General features: G+C 50.6%; 1 protein-coding gene across 1 annotated transcript; it reads left to right on the top strand.

Moving 5' to 3' along the window:
* The first annotated feature begins 151 nt into the window (after positions 1–151).
* On the top strand, positions 152–13,608 carry PV07_01105 (uncharacterized protein). The gene is made up of 2 exons (XM_016387608.1): positions 152–602; positions 654–13,608. The coding sequence occupies exons 1-2, from the start codon at positions 320–322 to the stop codon at positions 13,346–13,348; spliced, it is 12,978 nt and encodes a 4,325-aa protein (XP_016254536.1). The 5' UTR covers positions 152–319; the 3' UTR covers positions 13,349–13,608.
* The last annotated feature ends 17 nt before the right edge of the window (positions 13,609–13,625 follow it).

Below are 13,625 nucleotides of genomic sequence, written 5' to 3' on the forward strand. Positions count from 1 at the left end.
TGGCTCACGGGCACCCAACGACCCCCAACCGTTTCCTTGGCACAAGGACCCTCCCGAGCCTCCCAAACCATGCACGGTCACTTCCAACGCAGGGAACAACGCGTCTGCGGGCCCTGCGCGATTCCCAGTTGATACTTGGACAATTCGACGCCTGCAATCATCAATTTCTCCCTCTATTCTTTCAACCCTCAACCCTTCTACCTCGCCACGGACATCTGTTCTTGTCAGCATTGCGCCGGCGCTGGAGGACTTCTGATATGCTGGCAAATGTCTCAGTCGTCGAATTTGTTCTTCTGTCAGATTGATAGACCCATCCCCTATGGATGTCCTTTCGACTAGCACTCCCAACGGGGATCCCGGTCCTACGACGGTATTGGAGCCCGTGGATCCCCTCGAGGTTCTCGAACATATCGCCAATCTGATTGAGACTACGCTGGGTGCTGCAAGAAGAGAGCTCGAAGCAGTTGGCAGCCTTTTGTCTAAAGCCAGTCGTCCCGAATCCATCAACAAGTGTGCTCGATTTGCCGTGGATACTCAAATCACTCTCTATGCGCAGAAGGATGTACGGGAAGAATTGGTCAATGGTCATGACGACACTCCTAGTTAGTTACCAAAATACCCTTTGCAGGTGAAGACTTCTAATCGATGGGCAGAAATCGAGCATCTCTATACCCTTTCGTCCGAGTTGTCCCCTGCACAAACGACCGTTGCCACAATTGCCTTTCTGAAACTGTCCGGGCCTCTTGATGGACGAAAAACGATCGCCAGTCAGATCCAAGTCTTCAACCTCCCGGGTTCCTACAACATTGGTGGTGAAGCAAACACCGGCGGAGATGTTATCTCTCCCTACGAAGTAGTCTACTCGCTCCTCCACAACGTTCTCAGCCCCTACTTTGAGGCCTATACCCGACAGCATGGATCGACCAACCGGAATTGGTATGATCCTCAGGCGAAAGGTGGCATTCCTGGTGCGAAGAGAAGGATTGCGGAACTTGAAATGAGCCTGCTGCACCTGCAACAAAACACTGATATTCCGATGATACACCTGCCCATGCATGAAGTGGTTATGGGAGCCTTGCAAAATGCTGAAGCCCAAGGACTGTCTCCCTCTGTGCAATTGATCCCGTCTCACGTCCTTGAGAACACCACCGTCCTGAACAGCATCCAAAATCATGTTATCGGGTGGATCAAGTCGATACAGAATATCACCAAATTGACCAAGGATGTCAAGGACGCGACCCCCACACAGACTTCTGCGGCGCAGGAGATCAATTTCTGGCTATCTCTGGAGGCTTCATTGAACAAACTAGTGGAAGAAATAAGTCTCGACCATGTCCGTTTGACATTGGAGATTCTGAAGAAAGCCAAGCGGCAACAGGCGGTCGTGAGTTTTGAAACCGACACCGGCTGGAGAGACGCCCTCGAAGTTGTGCGGAACTACAACACTCTCATGAGAGACTTTCCCCTAGATGAATTGTCTTCGGCAACGTCGCTGCAAAAACTGGCGGAGGCTCTTGTCCTGATCTTTAACCACCTGAACAAGAAATGGAGGGTTTGCAACTACCCCATTCGCCGAGCACTCAGACTGGTGGAGGGTATCTCAGAGGACATGAATACTCAGATTCTTCGTCTCCTTCAAGGCCGCTCGATCATGTCACTCAGCTGGGACGAGTTTACCGACCTGATGAACTCGGTCAATCTGGTTTGGGAGACTTGGGACGACCAGATGAAAAGTTTCACAGCTGTTGCTCGGGAGATTACACGGCGCAAAAACACCGACTTCGTGCCCGTGAAGATAGTCCCTAGACACGCTCAAACTCAGGAGCGACTGCGGTACGTCTACCGCTTCCGAAACGACCACGAGCAACTGCGCCGTACAATCATCAACGTACTCGGATCCAAAGCTCACGCGACCGACGCGACGCGACCAGCGGAGGACGGCGGGGCTGCTATCATCGAAGAGCTAGGCGATGTTGACGCCGTTGAGGAAGTCGCCGGTGCCTACGATATTGTCCGCCACGTGGATGTGCTAGACGTGTCTCCAAAGGGAACGGAAATTTGGGTCCAGGCTGAAATGCAGTATACCGAACGGACGTCTCGAGTGGAGGACTCGATCATCACAAGGCTTAGAGATCGCCTGGGCAAAGCGAAGACGGCTAATGAGATGTTTCGAGTTTTTGAAAAATTCAACGCCTTATTGGTCAGACCGAAAGTTCGAGGCGCCATCGCAGCATATCAGACTCAGCTCCTGGACAATGTCAAGAACGCCATTGCCTCTCTTCACGAAAGATTCAAGCAGCAGTACGGTGGCTCCGAAGCACAGATGATGGCTCAACTTCGTGACATCCCTCCCGTGGCAGGTGCAATCCTCTGGGTTCGTCAAATCGAAGCACAGTTGAACAACTATATGTCCAAGGTCCAGGCAGTCTTAGGAGAAGACTGGATGCTACATACAGATGGGGAGAAGTTGGAAGCGGAGAGCAATCTGTTTCGAAAGAAGCTCACCACCAGAGACATCTATGAAGCGTGGCTTAGGGATGTTCAGGCGAGGGACATTTCCGTCACCGGCAGGCTCTTCTCTATTTCCCGGAGTCGTACAGCAAACGGCGCTATGGAGCTCATTGTGAACTTTGACAATCATGCGATCTCGCTGTTCAAAGAGGTCAGAAATCTGAGTTGGTTGAACTACCAAATTCCCCACCGGATAGCAACAACCGCGAAACAAGCTCAGCGCGTGTATCCGTACGCCTTGAGTCTTATGGAGAGTGTTGCAGGGTACTTTTCCGCCGTTCGAGCTATTCAGGAAATCCCCAACATCGCACCTCTGATGGCAGGCTATGAGAAGGAAGTGCAAAGCCTCTTCGCTACTGGCATAAAGTTACGATGGGATTCCTTCATCCATTCCTACGAACTGCACATTAAAGGAAAAGCCACTACCAACGACTCGGCCCATGTGCAGTATGTTCGTGACTTGGCCACGGCGGTCACAACTCTGCAAAGCAAAACCGCGACCGTACGAAGCCTTGACCAGAGCATCCAAGTTGCTCTTTCTGAGATGAAGAGCTGTCCTTATACTGCCAAGAATTTCCAGGCCCAAATGGACGTTATCCAAAACGCTGTGGACAAGATGAATTTGGAAAATTACTCAAATCTCTCTAATTGGGTGTTTCAATTAAACCTGCAACTTCGCCATATTTTCGAGGAACGATTACGAGCTGCGCTAAAGTACTGGATCGCATCTTTCACCTCCACGGACGAGCAATACCCAGCCTCAGAGGAAGCAATGCACCACGTTCAGTTCCCCCTTACACAAATCGAGATAATGATGAACAATCAAACAGTTTTTGTCGACCCTCCTCTCAACTTTGTCAGGGCCTCTTGGGTACTTCAGCTAGAAGATTGGCTGGAGGTCTTGTGTCACTTACCGCAGGTCAGAGCTTCTCGGTACTCAGTGACCGCGGATCTTGGTTCACCACAAGCAACACCATCATTCACAGATCTACCGTTGCAGAATGTTGAGGCTCTGCAGGCCGCCTACAGCGCCATCGATACTAGGATCGACAATATGGCCGTTTATCTTGAGGAGTGGTACACCTACCAGAATTTGTGGGATCTCCGGAGCGATCAATTACATGAAAGCCTTGGTGATGATCTTGCCCAATGGCACCAACTGCTACAAGAAGTTCGCCATGCACGTTCAACATTTGACACCTCCGAGGGGCGCAAGAGCTTTGGCAGCGTTGTCTTCGATTATGAGCAGGTCCAATCGAAAATCACACAGAAATACGATCAATGGCAGTACGAGATAACCAGCAAGTTTGGTGGCATTCTTGGCAATCGTATGGCGGAAGTGTACACTGATATGAAACGATCGCGCCTCGAGCTCGAAAACCACTCCCTCGAGGCGTCATCAACGGCGCAGGCCGTTGCATTCATTACCATCGTCCAACAATGCAGACGAAATGCGATGATATGGGGTCCCGAAGTCGAGATCTTTAGGCAAGGCCAGACAACCCTTTCGCGGCAGCGGTACAATTTTGCTAGTGACTGGCTCTCTGCAAACCAAGTGAGCGACGAATGGGATGCTTTCGACGAGATATTGAATCGTAAAAGCAAGGTCGTTGAAGATCAGACGGATGCACTGCGAGCCAACATCATTGCAGAAGATCGCGTTATCGGCACCCGCATTGCTGATGTGGTTGCTCAGTGGACGGACGAGAAGCCGGTTTCCGGTACAATCCCACCTGGAGAAGCTGCCGAGCTCCTACGCGTCTACCAAGTCCGTATGGAGAAGTTGCAAGCAGAGGCCGAAACCGTCTCACGAGCAAAAGAAGCCCTTGCGTTGCCATCTACTCGGGATGATTCTCTTACTGCTGCCTTGGAAGAAGTGAGCGACTTCAAGTCTGTCTGGTCCGCCCTGTCCACGATATGGCAAAGCATCAACGAACTCCGCGACATGTTATGGACCAGTTTACAACCACGAAAGCTTCGTCAATCATTGGATGGCTTAGTGAAGATGACGAAAGAGATGCCCAGTCGAATGCGGCAGTATGCGGCTTTCGAGCATGTCCAGACGGTTCTCCGACAGTTGATCAAGGCAAATCCACTTCTAAACGACCTCAAGTCCGATGCCATTCGGGAAAGACACTGGTTAAAGATCTACAAAGCCTTGAAGCCCAACAAGAGATATTCTGAGGTGTCGATGACCTTGGGGGATGTCTGGGATCTTCAGTTGATCGCGAGTGAAGCAACTATCCGGGACATTATCGTCCAAGCAAGAGGAGAGCTGGCCCTCGAAGAGTTCGTAAGGCAAGTCCGAGAGACTTGGCAAAGCTACCCCCTTGATCTGGTCAACTATCAGAACAAGTGTCGACTCATTCGAGGCTGGGATGACCTTTTCTCCAAATGCAGTGAGAACCTGAATTCCCTTCAGGCTATGCGGCACTCTCCCTACTACAAAGAATTTGAGGAAGAGGCCTCATCGTGGGAGGACAAGCTAAATCGCGTCCATGTTCTGTTCGACATCTGGATCGACGTTCAGAGGCAATGGGTTTACCTAGAAGGCGTCTTTACTGGCAACAACGATATCAAGCACCTTCTCCCGACTGAGTCCAGCAGGTTCTCGAATATCAACACCGAATTTTCGGCCGTCATGAAGAAGGTCTACAAATCCCCCTTTGTCATGGACGTCCTAGCCATTCCTGGGGTGCAGAAGTCTCTAGAGCGTCTGGCAGAACTCCTGAGCAAAATTCAGAAGGCGCTGGGCGAGTACCTCGAACGGGAGCGTGTCTCATTCCCTCGATTCTATTTTGTCGGTGATGAAGACTTGCTTGAGATCATTGGCAACAGCAATGACAGCACTCGCGTCGCAAAGCACTTCAAGAAGATGTTCGCCGGGATATCTGGCGCAGAAGTCACTGATGACAATACAATTGCAGCCGTTACTTCGAAGGAAGGCGAGGTTGTCAGGCTAAAGAAAGAGGTTTCTCTGATCAAACTGCCGAAAATCAACGACTGGCTTACAGCTCTCGACACCAGTGTCAAGCAAACCTTGGCCGAATTGCTTGCGGAAGCCGCCACTGCCTTTAAACCGTTGTTTACCGCGCCTGAACTAGATGTCCACCAATTTCAAGAGTATATGACGCGATTTCCTGCTCAGATAATGATCCTAGCGGCGCAAGTTGTATGGACCGACCTTGTTCAAGGAGCACTTGAAGAAGGGGGCCAGGGACTGTCGAAACTTCATGAGTATGAAGTGCGTCTGCTCGACGTTCTGGCAGAGAGCGTGTTGCAGGACCTTCCTGCCCTGACTCGCAAGAAATGCGAGCACTTTATCACTGAGGCTGTGCATCAACGAGACGTCATTGCGAAGCTCATGAAAGCCGAAGCAAACACACCTGGGCATTATCTCTGGCTTTTGCAGATGCGTTACGTCTACGACCCCAATGCAGATCTAATGAGCCGCCTCCATGTTCAAATGGCAAATGCAGACCTGGATTATGGTTATGAATATCTTGGTGTCCCAGATCGCCTCGTTCGGACACCACTGACTGACCGATGCTTTTTGACTCTTACACAAGCCCTTTGCCAAAGACTCGGGGGTTCACCATACGGTCCAGCAGGAACTGGAAAGACCGAATCAGTCAAGGCTCTAGGGCTTCAACTGGGGCGCTTCACCTTGGTTTTCTGTTGTGACGACACCTTCGACTTCCAGGCAATGGGCCGCATATTCCTAGGACTGTGTCAGGTAGGGGCTTGGGGGTGTTTCGATGAATTCAACCGTCTTGAAGAAAGAATTCTCTCGGCTGTGTCGCAACAAATTCAAAATATTCAGATTGGCCTCAAAAATACCACCAACGAGCAGAAGGCGCAAATCGACCTGGTTGGACGCCGCTTCAAAGTCAACCCAAATTCGGGCTTGTTCATCACGATGAATCCTGGTTACGCTGGCCGTTCTAACCTCCCCGATAATCTGAAGAAGCTCTTTAGGAGCGTTGCAATGTCGAAGCCAGACAAAGAGCTAATCGCTGAAGTCATGCTTTTCTCGCAAGGCTTCAAGCAAGCCAAACATATTTCACACCAGGTCGTGCCATTTTTCGACCACTGTGCGCAACGGCTTTCAAAGCAACCTCACTACGATTTCGGTCTGAGAGCGCTAAAAAGCGTCCTTATTAGCTCTGGCGGACTCAAGAGAGTTCGCATGCAAACGCCAGAAGGGATTCCGGGAGACGAAAGCGTCATTGAGCCGCAAATCATCGTCCAGAGCATTCGAGAAACAGTGTCTCCAAAACTGATCAAACAAGACGTCGAAACCCTCATTCAGGTCCAGGCAGAAGACTTCCCCGGCGTGGAATATGTCCCTGCAAACATGACCCAGCTGATGGAGGCAATCAAACAAGTGATGCAAGAGGAGCATCTCACAGAAAGCGAGGCTTGGATGACGAAGATTCTCCAGCTGTATCAAATTCAAAATATCCATCACGGCGTCATGATGGTTGGACAATCCGCCTCTGGTAAATCTGCCATATGGAGGGTCCTCCTTCAAGCCCTGCAGAAAGTGGAGGGAATTGAAGGCGTGTACCATGTGATTGATCCGAAGGTCATGTCAAAGGAAGCACTCTACGGTAGCCTCGACAGCACGACGCGAGAGTGGACAGATGGTTTGTTCACCGCTATCCTACGGAAGGTCGTTGACAATCTTCGTGGCGAAGACAGTAAGCGGCATTGGATCGTTTTTGACGGAGATGTCGATCCCGAATGGGTGGAAAACCTGAACAGCGTCCTTGACGACAACAAACTCCTCACCCTGCCGAACGGCGAAAGATTGAACCTGCCGCCAAATGTTCGAATCATGTTCGAAGTCGAAAGCCTTAAATATGCCACGCTTGCTACGGTCAGCCGTTGTGGTATGGTGTGGTTCTCCGACGACACCGTCAGCCCTTCGCTGATGATCGACCACTTCCTTCAGAAGCTCGCGGACCGGACATTTGAGGATCTGGATGACGAGATCAAGGCAGCTGGGCTCAGTACGAAAGCTCAAGAGACACAGCGTCACGTAGTCGAGACCCTAAGAGGCTTGATGCAGCGAGATGATCTTCTTCTCAAAGCACTATCATCCGCGTCAACTCACAAGCATATCATGGAATTTACTACGGCAAGGGCGCTTAGCAGCCTGTTCAGTCTGCTGGCTAAAGGATGTCGCACCATCCTGGAGTACAACATGAATCATCCCGAATTCCCCTTGGATCCAGAGCAGACAGAGGGCTTCATTTCGAAGAAGCTTCTATTGGCCATCGTCTGGAGCTTCGTCGGCGACGCATCTCTGGGCATCCGCAAGGAGTTCGGTGATTTCCTGTCTTCAATGACGAACGTCGACCTACCGACCCTCGACAGCTCTACATCCCTCATTGATTACGATGTGACTCTTCCCCACGCTCAATGGGTGCCATGGCAGACCCAGGTCCCAACAATCGACCTGAACACCCATTCAATTACGCAAACTGATGTTATCATCCCTACGGTCGATACCGTCCGTCATGAGGACGTCCTGTATTCGTGGTTGTCAGAACACAAACCATTGATGCTGTGCGGCCCGCCGGGTTCTGGCAAAACAATGACTCTTTTCAGTGCCCTTCGGAAACTTCCCGATATGGAGGTTGTCGGTCTCAACTTTTCCAGTGCCACTCAGCCAGAGCTCGTCATCAAGACATTTGAGCAATACTGCGAATACAAAAAGACCCTCAATGGCATGGTGCTCTCCCCTACCCAGCTTGGTCGATGGTTGGTCATTTTCTGCGACGAGATCAATCTTCCCGCCCCCGACAAATACGGCACTCAGCGCGCGATCAGTTTCCTACGGCAGCTTGTGGAACAAAATGGGTTTTGGCGCACTACAGACAGAGTGTGGGTGACTTTGGAACGTATTCAATTCGTCGGCGCTTGCAATCCGCCAGAAGATGTGGGACGTCATCCCATGGGTGACAGATTCTTGAGGCACGCGCCCGTGGTCATGGTCGATTACCCTGGCGAGGTCTCCTTGACCCAGATCTACGGCACCTTCAACAACGCAGTCCTCAAGGTTATACCGTCATTGCGAGGATTCTCAGAAGCTCTAACGCACGCAATGGTGGAATTCTACCTGAAGTCACAAGCTAGATTCACCCCGGATATTCAGCCGCACTATGTGTACTCGCCCCGAGAACTGACCCGATGGGTTCGCGGCATATACGAGGCTATAGCCCCTCTCGAACACCTCTCTTTGGAAGGACTGATTCGCATTTGGGCCCACGAAGCATTGCGACTGTTCCAAGATCGACTTGTTGAACAAGAGGAACGGGCCTGGACATCTGATATGATTCGACAGACTGCTATAGAACACTTCCCCACTGCCGACATCGATCAAGCTTTACAGGGTCCGATCCTCTTCTCGAACTGGCTCTCGAAGAATTATGTCTCTGTTGAGCAAGAACAATTACGTGAGTTTGTCAAGGCACGTCTGAAGACGTTCTGCGAGGAAGAGGTCGATGTTCCTCTCGTGTTGTTCAATGATGTCCTCGAGCATGCTCTCCGCATTGACCGAGTCTTCCGCCAACCACAAGGCCACCTCATCCTAATCGGCACCAGCGGAAGCGGCAAGACCACGTTGTCTAGGTTTGTAGCCTGGATGAATGGCTTGACCATATTCCAGATCAAAGTCCACGGGAGATACTCTGCAGAAGACTTCGATGATGATTTGAGAGGTGTTCTCAGAGCCTGTGGTTGCCGAGGCCAAAAGATTTGCTTCATCATGGATGAATCCAACGTCTTGGATTCCGGTTTCTTGGAACGGATGAATACCTTACTCGCCAATGGAGAAGTCCCCGGTCTTTTCGAAGGGGACGAATACTCAGCTCTCATGACTGCTTGCAAGGAAGGGGCTCAACGACAAGGTCTGCTTCTAGATTCGCAAGAAGAGCTTTACAAGTGGTTCACCCAGCAGATTGTTCGCAATTTGCATGTCGTATTCACAATGAATCCGCCCCAGGATGGTCTCTCGTCAAAGGCAGCTACTAGCCCGGCGTTGTTCAACAGATGCGTTCTCAATTGGATGGGTGATTGGTCGGATCAAGCTCTCTTTCAGGTCGGCTACGAGCTCACACACTCTGTCGATCTTGACAAGCCGAATTTCTCCGCCCCTGACAGCATCCCCGTCGCGTATCGTGGTTTATCGCTGCCTGCGTCACACCGCGACACGATCATTAATGCAATGGTGCACATACATTACTCCGTCCAGAAGACCAACGAGCGCTTGGAGCGTCAACAGGGGATTGTCACTTATCTCACTCCTCGACATTACCTCGATTTCGTCACGCAGTTCCGCAAACTCTTCAGCGAGAAGCGGGAAGATCTCGAAGAACAACAACGCCATCTTAATGTTGGTCTAGATAAGCTTCGAGATACCGTCGACAAAGTACGTGACTTGAGGGCAAGCTTGGCTCAGAAGAAGCATCAGCTAGAGTTGAAGGATGCCGAGGCGAATGAAAAGCTTCAACGCATGGTTGCAGATCAACGAACTGCCGAGTCGCAAAAGACCACATCCATGGAGATACAAACAGAATTAGAGAAGCAAGAGAAAGAGATCGCCAGCCGGAGAGAGATTGTGTTGGACGACTTGGCCAAGGCAGAACCGGCAGTCATCGAAGCGCAACGAAGCGTCAGCAACATCAAGAGACAACATCTCACTGAGGTGAGGTCCATGGCTAATCCTCCATTTGGTGTCAAGCTTGCTTTGGAATCAGTATGCACCTTACTTGGTCAGAAGGTTGATAATTGGAAATCCATTCAACCTGTTGTTCGGCGGGACGATTTCATCGCAAGTATAGTCAACTACGACAATGAGAAAGACATGACACCAGGTCTGCGACAGAAGATGCGCCACGACTACCTGTCCAACGATGACTTCACATTTGAGAAGGTCAATCGTGCCAGCAAAGCGTGTGGACCTCTGGTGCAATGGGTCGAAGCTCAAGTCAATTACTCCGAGATTCTTGACCGAGTGGGGCCTTTGCGTGCTGAAGTAGAGCAACTTGAAGACAAGGCTCTCCAAACCAAAGCGGAAGCCAAAGCGATTGAAAATAGAATCGCTAAGCTAGAGGAGAGCATTGCAACCTACAAAACCGAATACGCTGCCCTTATTAGCGAAACGCAAGCAATCAAGAGCGAAATGGCACGAGTTCAGACAAAGGTAGACCGCAGTCTGCGTCTGCTCGACAGTCTGTCTTCCGAGCGTGTCAGATGGGAGGCCGCAAGCAAATCATTTGAGACGCAAATACAGACCCTGGTCGGAGATGTGGTCATATCATCGGCATTCCTGGCATATGGAGGTCTCTACGATCAACAGTTCAGAAAGACAATGGTTGATGATTGGATGCATCATATGTCACAGTCCGGCATTTCTTGCAAGAGCGACGGCTCAGTGCTCGGATATCTATCATCTGCCGACGAACGCCTCCAATGGCAGCGTCACTCTCTTCCAGCTGATGACTTGTGCATGGAGAATGCCATCATGCTCAAGCGCTTCAACCGATATCCATTGATCATTGACCCACCTGGCAGGGTGACCGAATTTCTGAAACAGGAACACCAAGGACGGAAGCTAACAGTAACAAGCTTCCTAGACGACGCCTTCACAAAGCAGCTTGAGAGTGCCTTGCGCTTTGGCAATCCTATCTTGATTCAAGACGCCGAATATCTGGATCCTATATTGACGCATGTCTTGAACAAGGAATACCAGAAGACGGGTGGGCGAGTACTTATCCAGCTTGGCAAGCAAGAGATCGACTTTTCAGAGCACTTCCAATTATATCTGTCTACGCGGGATCCTTCGGCAGCCTTTGCTCCAGACGTTTGCAGCAGGACTACGTTCATCAACTTCACCGTCACCCGCAGCAGTTTGCAAACACAGTCCTTAAACGAAGTTCTCAAAGCCGAGCGACCAGATGTCGATAAACGAAGAACGAACTTGGTCAAAATGCAGGGAGAGTTTGACACAAACCTTAGGCAACTGGAAAAGAGGCTTCTGCAAGCTCTCAATGAATCCCGGGGCAATATTCTGGATGATGACAACGTCATCCAGACTCTCGAAACGCTCAAAAAGGAGGCGGCGGTCATCACAAAGAAGGTCGCGGAAACGGAAGGAGTCATGGCAGAAGTCGAGCGTATCACACAAGGCTACAGCCACATCGCCAACGCCTGCAGTGCCATTTTTGCCTTGCTTGAGCAGCTACACCACCTCAACCATGGGTATCGATTCTCGCTGCCATATTTCATCGATATTTTCAACTCAGTACTCCATAACAACCCGCATCTCACCAACAAAACAAATCATCAAGAACGTGGCGAGATCATCCTGAAGGACATATTTGTTGAGACTTATCGACGGACGTCCCTATCTCTGTTACAAAAGGACCGCATCACTCTGGCAATGCTTCTGGTCCGGGCCTCCCCGTACAGCTTTGATCGATCCGCAATGGAACTCATCCTAGAAGATCGACCGCACTCCCGGGGCACTGTGCCCACTGATACTCGTGCCGAGGACGTATTGGCAGCTGTGAAACGAATTCCTGTGTTCAACAGTGACCGGATTGACCCCACGAGCAAGAGTTGGATGCAGTTTCTCTCAGCGGAACGTGCAGAGCACTGTGTTCCTACGCTCTGGAATGATACTGACAATGTGATTGATCAGAATCTCTACAGATTACTCCTTGTCAAGCTGGCCCGACCGGATAGGTTTTTGCCTGCAGCTCAAGCACTCGTCGCAAGTGTCTTCGGACCCGAAATCTTTCAGGGTACTGACGACCTGGCAACAATTGTCAATCAAGTCAACTCCTCGATCCCCATTGCACTCTGCTCCAATCCTGGCTTTGATGCAAGTTACAAGGTCGATGCCCTCGTGGAGAAGCAGAACGCGAACTGTGCCAATGTTGCGATGGGCTCTGATGAAAGTGTTGCAAGTGCCGATAAAGCCATCACCGGTGCAGCTGCGAATGGTACCTGGGTTTTGATCAAGAACGTCCATCTCGCCCCTCAATGGCTGCAGACCCTAGAGAAGCGCCTTTCGGCTCTCAAACCACATAATGATTTCAGATTGTTCCTCTCCATGGAATCAAGCCCAAAGATCCCCGTCAACCTACTTCAAGCCTCCAGGACACTTGTCTATGAACAACCAGCTGGTATGAGAGCAAACATGAAAGACACCTTGACTGTGGTATCAGACCGAGGCACCCGAACACCTGTCGAGAAGGGCAGGCTTTACCTACTTCTCTGTTTCCTTCATGCTGTACTCCAGGAGCGACTTAGATATGCCCCAACACTAGGCTGGAAAGGGCTCTGGGAGTTCAACGACAGCGACTACGAGTGTTGCTCTTACATTATCGATGTCTGGATTGATGCGATTGCGCAAGGAAGATCAAATATCGCACCTGTCAAATTACCTTGGGATTTACTTCGGACCTTGATCACCGAGATGTACGGTGGCAAGATCGATGATGAAGGCGATTTCTCATTGCTCAGTCAAATTGTGAGCAAGGTGTTCGATCCTGCAGCATACGAAAATGACCACGAACTGGTGTCAGCTCCGGATGAAGGCCAGGCGCTCAAAGTTCCTTCTGGGACAACCATTCGCGATTTCATGGGCTGGGTGGACCAATTACCTGAGCGAGAACCCCCAGCGTATCTAGGGCTCCCTGCAAATGCGGAGAAGTTATTATTAATGGGGCAGGGAAGGGAAATGATAGGCAACCTTGCCAGGATAACGGATTTACTCGAGGAAGGAGAACAGACGTTGTCGGAGGAGCATGGGAGCTCCTGAGTCGGAACCACGGAAAGGATTGGGTTGGGCTTGCATTCCATGAAGCAGAGAGCTGTCTCAATTATGACCATAGAGTGTCAGTGTCCGCATGGACCATTTTCTTTTTTGTTCGAAACGGAACGGATGTTCAATTCGTTGTCGCCGCAGTTATTGAGCGCATGGCGAAGGGCGTTTGAAGGTGATTGCGTTCCGGGTATACCCTGCGTCGTTCCACTTCGACTATGGTTTTTCATAGATAGATTCCATGGACATACTTAGACTCATCTTCCTTCGGTTG

The sequence above is a fragment of the Cladophialophora immunda genome (genome assembly GCF_000835495.1).
Source record: "Cladophialophora immunda strain CBS 83496 unplaced genomic scaffold supercont1.1, whole genome shotgun sequence".
Classification (NCBI taxonomy): Eukaryota; Fungi; Ascomycota; class Eurotiomycetes; order Chaetothyriales; family Herpotrichiellaceae; genus Cladophialophora; species Cladophialophora immunda.

What these genes read in the sequence shown, in the direction of transcription:
- PV07_01105 (XM_016387608.1), top strand. Translation starts at nt 320, where the DNA reads ATGGATGTCCTTTCGACTAGCACTCCCAACGGGGATCCCGGTCCTACG. An exon ending in TGGTCATGACGACACTCCTA is followed by an intron (nt 603 to 653) that starts GTTAGTTACCAA and finishes ATCGATGGGCAG; the next exon opens with AAATCGAGCATCTCTATACC.